Source organism: Sceloporus occidentalis, unplaced genomic scaffold (assembly GCF_023333645.1).
Source record: "Sceloporus occidentalis isolate IW3139 unplaced genomic scaffold, rSceOcc1.0.p SCAF_60, whole genome shotgun sequence".
Classification (NCBI taxonomy): Eukaryota; Metazoa; Chordata; class Lepidosauria; order Squamata; family Phrynosomatidae; genus Sceloporus; species Sceloporus occidentalis.
The window spans coordinates 2848343-2856724 of NW_028317040.1; the positions used below are offsets into that span (position 1 = coordinate 2848343).

Below are 8382 nucleotides of genomic sequence, written 5' to 3' on the forward strand. Positions count from 1 at the left end.
CATAAAATCCCATACAAAGTCTGGGTAAGTACTGTTGTTATCCACAATCCCAACCAGTGGCGTCACAACCCGGGTGCGGGGGGTGCAGACTGCACCTGGGTGACACCTCACAGGGGGCGACACCACACCAGGCAGGGAACTCTATGAGACTGTAATCCGTCTGGGATCACCCCACCACAGCGCGGCGGTGCAACCGGGGCGGAGGAGGCAGACCTGGCACTGGCAGATCATCACTGGACGGCGGAGGAGGAATTACGGCACCACGCACATTGAAGGGGTGACACCATGTGTCATCGCACCGGGTGACACCAGCCACTGATCCCAACCAGGGCCGGGACAGAAAAGCAATGTATCCAAGACACTTTTAGCACTTTACGGCTGGTGGCCTCCTGATGACATAAGTGCGGCTCACGGCTGGATGTGACAGGCCTCATGCTACATTTGTATGCTCACGCAGTGTAAGGGGGCAAATCCAGCCACTGTCCTTACACTGCAGCACCCGATCTGCCGCTGGAGATTGGGCGTGTATGGAGCAACGTTGGCCAGCGAGTCACTGGCATATCTGGGAACTTTGGCTACCCAGAGCCCCCTATATCGCAGAATGCAGTAGGAGGTCCCGCGACATCAGTGGGGGATCCGGCTGATAACATGGGACACAACATTTTTTGGGGGGGGGGCGTGAAGCAACTCTGCTTCACCAGTTGAGTTTCCAGGTGTGCCCACTGACAGGACAGACGCTAGTCCGGACCTGTAGCATTTACAGTTATTGTGTGCTTAAACAGTTTGATGTCTAAACACATTTTGTGCTTGGCTGTGTGACATTTATGTCTGTGTCCCGTAAGGTGTGTTACACTCACACCCAGAAAACTTTCTGAGCTCTTAGAAAGGAGGACACAGAGGCAGGAAAGAGTCCAAACAGAGCAATCCACCCCATTGAAGGCTGCCAACTCCGCTTTAGATCTGCCCCCCCCCCCCCAGGCTGAGAATGTCGCTCTTCCCCTACTCACCCGGTTCAGGCTTGGAGTTATGAGATGGCGCCATTTTCTAAATGCATTTAGATTGACACTCCATGTTGATAGAGGATGCTCGGTACAGACAAATTCAAAGCTATTTACTTGGGGTCCGAGTGAAGGTAAACATTAGCTCTATATGTCATTTTAGACATGTGAAACTATATGTGGTGTTTCGGGTGGGTTGTGCCCTAAACTTCACCCTGTGACATTTGCACCGTTTGTAAACTACGTGCGTAGACTGCGAGTCGTGAAACTCTCCCGTGGGTCGTTATCCCAGCACCGGGGTGTGTTAGTGGAGTCACGCCCACAGTGGGACGTCAGTCGTGGGATACCTGTCGCTGTCCTTATAACCCGAGTTCCTGCCCCGTAGTGACACTTCTCGTAAGCATCACTTACTCGAACATGGCTGGGCGTCTTGCTGGACTTGTTCGGACTCTGCGCCGAAGTCACCAGGGAGTCCTGTCTCCCCAGTACTGTTCTGCATCTCATGCCATAGCCTTTTCGCATGTGAGGGCTATCACCTCCACGGCCAGACTCCACGACACCAAATTCAGCTCCGGGTAAGCCTCGGGTCATTTGTGCTTCTGACTCTACACCCCTAAACATGTGTCATTAATATTATATGAACCCACAGAACACCACTCTGCACTTAAAGGGTTAAGCTATAGAACCCCCAGAGGTGTATCCTAACCTAGTGGGTTTTTTTTTACCTAACACAATTGTTGGGGTGATTTATGTGTTTACATTGTATTCATGCTTTACGTTTTCTTCTCTGTACCACTGCTTAGTGGTTTTATCCCACAGTCTGCACAGGAAAGGGTTAACCCTATGAAATAATTGCAGGAGAGTAAAAGAAATAGTAAATATTGTGTGGAGGTGACTGATCTGCTTAATGAGGTGTGGCTGCCCCTTTTTACATGTTCATGATCGTATCAATTCAGTAATAAGATGTCATTATTAAAGGGACATTATAATTGTTTATGATTATTATTATTTATTTGTAAAAATGACAATGTGTAGCGCTGGATGATGGCAGTTTGAATGGACAATTTGTAGCTACACTTTGAAACGTTTTATTATATAGCAGCAGATCATGTGGGGTCTAAAGAAATATGGTGTTGGGTATTTTAATACATATCTTGAACTTCCAGTATCTTTAGTATAATGTTTATATTCCCATAATACTTAAATAATATGCCTTGGTGAAAGTGTGATAAATGAATCTGTGTCTGCAAAGAATATTTCCCCGAAAACACTATAATGTCTGCAGTATAGAATAGAGGTTAGGATTTAGCGGTGAAATGGGTTTTATTCACTAAATGCTGAGTTGTAATACGATTAAACATCTTGTTTTACCTCCTTATAAAGGGACATCCCCTATATATCATGTAGAGTTCATTTTTTGTCACCCAACCTCATCTCAGCTGCACATATATGTCGCTTGCTAGTGCACATGTATGCTGTAGCGATGGCTCACACAAGATTTGCAGGGGATCCCCCAAACACTTGTGCGGAAAAATCTTCCACTGATTTTAATAATGGTTTTAAGCCATTTACCAATCCCAGGAACAGAATCGCAAGAAGAATTTCTGAAATATGGCAATATTTTAGCTAGAATAAGACCATTTTTATTGCTGTATTTACGCTAGTGGTATGTGGCTGAGCATTATAACTGAATTATCTGTATATACACTTGTGTGCATTTTAGAGTAAAATCTTTTTGGCATTAATAAAACGACTGCTTAAGCCTATAGCCACAGGCGCCCACCCTAATCCAAAAGCCTTTTATCCCAGTTAATGACACAAACGCCAAATTGTGGGTAAGGGCACAACATTATTCACGTGCCAGTTAAGTCACTGGGAGCTCCCATCCTGACAACGCCACCAACCACCAAAGGACCTGGCTAATCAACAGTCTTCTGACGGACTTTAAACTTATCCCACTGAGGAGCCCTGTCCAGAAACAGCAGAGGAAAAAAAGAACCCAAATGGGGTGGGCAGGGAAACGATCCCGGGCTTGGTAGTGAGCTGAATTGGGGTAAGGCCACTCGCTCCCTAGCCTTTAACCCCAGCACTAGTCACCAATGTCCAATAGCAACAGCCTTGATCACAGACTAACATTGCATAGGCCAACAGTCATGCCCCTTGCTGAGGGTTTAGGGTGGTCTTTCTGATTTTGTACATTTGATATGTATGTGTTCAGAATATTTTTGCTGTATTATATAGATCACTAGGAGTTATTCAGTAACTCATAGATAAGGGATCACATTACTACCACATGCAGAGCCTAGATAGCTGTGTTGGTTATATTCTTCACATATGAGCACCTTTGATTATATATTACAAGTTATACACTGCTATTGTCATTTATTTCAATTGGCATTTTATATTTTTCATTTTCAGACATTATTATGTTTTTTTCTCAATTTACATGTAAATGGATTTTTTGACGTCCTAGTTTATCTTTAGATTGTAAGCTCCTTTGAGCAGGGCCCTCCTCACCTGTTGTTTCTCTAAGTCATATTGTTATGTTACATACTACTTGTTATGTCCTGTCTACCCATTGTACAGCGCTACGGAATTTGATGGCGCTATATAAAACAATAAATAATAATAATAATTATCTTACCATGTGTTTGGGGCTCACCTGTGCGAAATGTGGCATTTATTATTGCAGAACACATCCTTATCATATCTTTGGTCTGCGGCCTCGAAAAAAGTTCAGTAAATTCAAGGTTAGCAGAACTCACCAGGGTTACATTCTGTCACGCAGTCTCTCACATTAGAAAGGTTGTTGTTAGATAGCTAGATGTTCAAGGTTTCTTCAGAGATAAGAAACATTAACTTTTTTTTTCTTTACATGCTAGAATATAGAAATTGATGCATTAATTTTATACACAAACCTTACTAAAAAATAAACTCTGTAAAAGCTGGCAATAACATGTTTTGACCACACACTAGTGGAACCAGAAATGTAAATGAATGAATAGAGGTCCAAGAGAAGATGGATTCATATAAGCTATTTGGGATGTCAGAGGTCTCTTCTTCAGAGAATCAGAAATAAAGCCATAGACACCACTACAAACCTCTTATCTGGAATAAGATAAAAACATAGAATTTATTGGCAGATAACCATTTGGCCGATGTTCCTGATGTAAAGACTCAAACCTTATACCTGTCCAATGCATGTTTAAATCCTCTCTCACTATATTCGCCTCTACCACTTCTACCAAGCGACTGTTCTATTTACCTACTACACTCTCAGTGAAGTAGGATATGATTTTAGGGGTCACATTGCTGATAATATACTTTTGTGTAAACAGAAATGTAAAAAGTAATCTATGTGACAAGTACTACTGTAGCTTACAATACAACAAAAAAACAATCTAATCTCTCACAACTCCAGACATCCATTAAAACGTTCTGTAAAAATAATTTGTGTCATCTTTCATAACAAACATCTTCACCATTATCCTTACCCCTTACATCCAGAGATGCAGAGGACACTCTGACTGTAAATTTCATCAACCGTGATGGTGAGAAGCTGACAGCCACAGCCAAAGAAGGAGAGAGTCTGCTGGAAGTAGTGATTCGTCACCACTTAAATATAGATGGCTTTGGTGAGTTTGTGTGTTACCTTAAAGGAGCAGGGAACACGAGCATTTCTTATTGTTTTATAGATTCTGTAGCACTGATACAAAAGTGAAACATTGAAAAGTAACAACAAAATTTAAAATGACTACAGAAAATACACGGCGCCCTAAACATATGTACGCCCTAAAGATATATTGGTACAGGTGCAATACTTTATCCTAACCTGGGTTAAATGGTAATCATCACTTAAGTGCCATTGTTAATTTTGTATGCCACTTTAAGATGATCCACATATTTCCCAGCACCACTCAAGCAGATTTGGTATGTTTTTTTTGTTATTGCAGTTAACACAGCAAAGGAATGGGCAAGAGCCCTGCATAATATACAGTTAAAACGGGGATATTTTGAAAGTTGTCTTGCATATTTAACTATGCATTATACAAAGCCAGATCAACCACTCTTAAAAGATACATTCACTCATCTCTATATTCACTTACTGAAACAAACACACCCCCAACCCCCTTATTTTTCCAGGTGCCTGTGAAGGGACTCTTGCTTGCTCCACTTGCCACCTCATATTTGACCAGCAGGTTTTTGAGAAGTTGGACCCCATTTCAGATGAAGAGATGGATATGCTGGATTTGGCTTTCGGACTCACTGACACGTGAGTATCCTGGGTTTGTGTTTCAGGGTGTTAGGTGGACCTACGAACTATTCTTCAGGTACCAGAAATAATCGATTGCATTGGCTCCTGGAATGATATCACATCGTAGTCGGTCATTATAGGTGCTGCTACACAAAATATTAATTTCACTCTCTAGCACATTAAGCAAACAAACCTTAGAAAATATGTCATTTTAGTCTTTCCTCTCTATGTTTAATCACATAATACCGCATTAAATGTATGCTTTTGTGTTACATAATGTATTTTGAGGCAAAAACATCAGGATGAGAGAAAAGTTGACATGATCAAAGATTTATTTCAAAGGGTTTGGGCATGCAACCATACTAAGAATAATGTTTCTGATATGACATTTACTTACGAAAGTGTTAAATTGAGATGTGCAGATGGAACAGCACCTTGAAATGTCTGATTAGATAGCCTTTGAAAACTACAGGAAAATGAATCAATTCACAAATACATTGCCTAACCGCTAATAGTTCTTGTAATTCTTGGGAATGAAATTATTTTTACTACTGATTGTTCCATGGGGTTTAATCCCATAACCTACAAATAGTATCAAAATAAAGTGTGTCAAAGTTTAGGTGTAAGGTTCATGTGCCTCTGGCTCCCGCTAATAACTGTGCAGAATAGAATACATTATCGATAAAATGACTAAAAGACCCTCATATTTAGTTAGCGGTGTCTTGCGTACACTGGGACTGTGAGGATGTATGCTACTAACAGTTTACAAACTCTGCTGATTTCCAATCTACTACATTGAACCGTTCTAGCTTAATCATTTATGTTCTTTCTTGCTTTCTGTGCAGGTCTCGTCTTGGCTGTCAGGTTTGTATGAATAAGTCCTTGGACGGCATAACAGTTCGGGTTCCAAAAGATATATCAGATATAAGGAAAGATGTTGAAGTTTTGAAGCAGAGCAAACAATGACATTCCCATTAGACCAGCTTTCAGTGCTATATGGTCATAGATATTATATGTGGCACTGAAAGTGAGAACATTATCTGTACAATGTAGAGGACAGCATGACACCACAATGTTTTGAAGGTGTACTACATTTTGTTTATAGTGCTCCCGCAGATTCTTTAGTGCCATAACAATAGGTGAGAATTAACAATATCATTAAAATTGACAGAACTGACAATATTGTTAAAAAAGTAATCCTTATACAGAAAGGGAAGGGCCCTGCTCTGGCAGGCTTTCAATATATTTGATGTAACACATTATCCTAATTAATGATGTGTGATAGATTCAGACACACAGCATAGGTGCGGTTGTCTCAATATTACCTGTGTGGAAACAATAACTGTGTCATGAGGTAATTTGAGATTATTTGTGAGGATTATTTAACGCAACCATTTTGGGGACTAGCATTAACTACCACAACACTTCTGTTCTGTTATTTGCTATGAAACATGTCATTTATTTCATGCAGATTGTGGATGTACATTATGTCCTGTTAGTTATCATATTCAAATATATTTGCTAATGTTTTTATTCTTTTTTCCTTACCACTGCATTGGGCTGGACCTGGTTCAGTTTTACCTATGGTGAGCCCAGTCATAAACAATGTAGTCGTCAATATGTTCATTTTAGGATGTGTGGGGTTCTAGGAGACTTTTGACCTGTAAAGTAAAACCACCTTGACAATAGACACCTATTTTTTGTCCCAATGATTTCTCTTATGTTTTTAACCGATTCCAGCCATTAACCTTACAATATGTTAAAAGACATTTGCAGAAAAAAATACTACCATGACTCCCCATCTCTAATAAAGCCTTTTGAAAAGTCTTTTTGTTTTAGTTTGGTTTAGTTTAAGTTATGACTCATGTGATCTGGGTTTGCCATTTCATTACCATATTCTCTATACCTATCACTATTTTACAGTATAAATTAACAGAAAGATGCACAAAATGTAATTGCATTTAGCACGTGGAAGCAAATCTAACGTGTAAAAAAAATGTTACTTTAAACATTTTTTTTTGTATTTTTTTTTTTTTACAAAGGATTATTCAGATCTTTGATTGTATATCTTAACATTCAGACCTTTCTGCAGAGCTGGTGTAGACGCAAGCAGGGGCTATACACTCAGTTGTAAATACAAACCTTTATTACTATGTTATCTACAGTAACCTTTGTACATGTTGACTCAGCAATTGGGCCATAAGTGAAATAAAGGAATGCACTGTAAATATAATTTGTAGCATGGGGATGTCTAAACAAACATGCACTGCGGCTACATTTCTGTATTGAGAAGCAATAACAAATTCAACATTTGATGGTACAACATTTTGCTGTATGTGTTCATTTTTATGTATTTAATAAAATCAAGTTTTGATTGATAGTTGAACTGATGGATAGTATTGAGAATAATAATAAGGCTCGCAAGTGTCCTGTTTTGGGGACATCATTACTTGTCATTACAACCCACATTATATTTTTCTAGAATGTTTGGTGTGTATATCACAGTAATAAAACGTATAATGAATGTTAATCAATTGAGGTTTGTGTAAATAAAATACTTGTTCCAAATGGTACTTTTATTTATATATATATATATATATATATATATATATATATCTCAATAAATCACATTGTTACAAAAAAATCCTTTTTGTTATCAGTATCTCTCTGGCTACACCCAATAAAACACAAGTGTGCCACTTTTCACATATGAAACGTTTAGAAATGTGCCATTATCTCATGTGATCTAGTAACAGCTTTTTCAATGGGGCCACTCTGTTTTTAACATTGCTAATTGAACTATACCATAGTAGAAAGGGTTTTTAGTTTACTGGTTCACAAGATGAGTAAAATATGAATGTATTCTTTATGTTGTAACCCGAGTTCCCTAAACTGGCATGGTCAGGACAACAAAGGACCAGTATCTTCACTAAAGTAGTAGTTTGCAGGAGAGAGCAGTCTTCAACTCTATGAAACCCCAACTTCTCCTGTAAGGAAAGCTTTGTTGGTCATTGTATAATGCATATTTATAGCAGTATGTAGTTGAACTATTTGGTAAGCAGGACCAGCTCAGCCCTTCTTCAGAAGCCACTTGATTGGGTTGATAATTAATCATGCATCATAAAGGCA

General features: G+C 39.3%; 1 protein-coding gene across 1 annotated transcript; it reads left to right on the forward strand.

Moving 5' to 3' along the window:
- Positions 1-1415: 1415 nt before the first annotated feature.
- LOC149287479 (adrenodoxin-like) lies at positions 1416-6219 on the forward strand. The gene is made up of 4 exons (XM_089492824.1): positions 1416-1573; positions 4506-4633; positions 5142-5271; positions 6099-6219. The coding sequence occupies exons 1-4, from the start codon at positions 1416-1418 to the stop codon at positions 6217-6219; spliced, it is 537 nt and encodes a 178-aa protein (XP_089348950.1).
- The last annotated feature ends 2163 nt before the right edge of the window (positions 6220-8382 follow it).

Coding starts and splice junctions, on each gene's coding strand:
- LOC149287479 (XM_089492824.1), top strand. CDS start 1,416: ATGGCTGGGCGTCTTGCTGGACTTGTTCGGACTCTGCGCCGAAGTCAC. Junction 1,574..4,505: donor GACACCAAATTCAGCTCCGG/GTAAGCCTCGGG, acceptor CCTTACATCCAG/AGATGCAGAGGACACTCTGA. Junction 4,634..5,141: donor CTTAAATATAGATGGCTTTG/GTGAGTTTGTGT, acceptor TTATTTTTCCAG/GTGCCTGTGAAGGGACTCTT.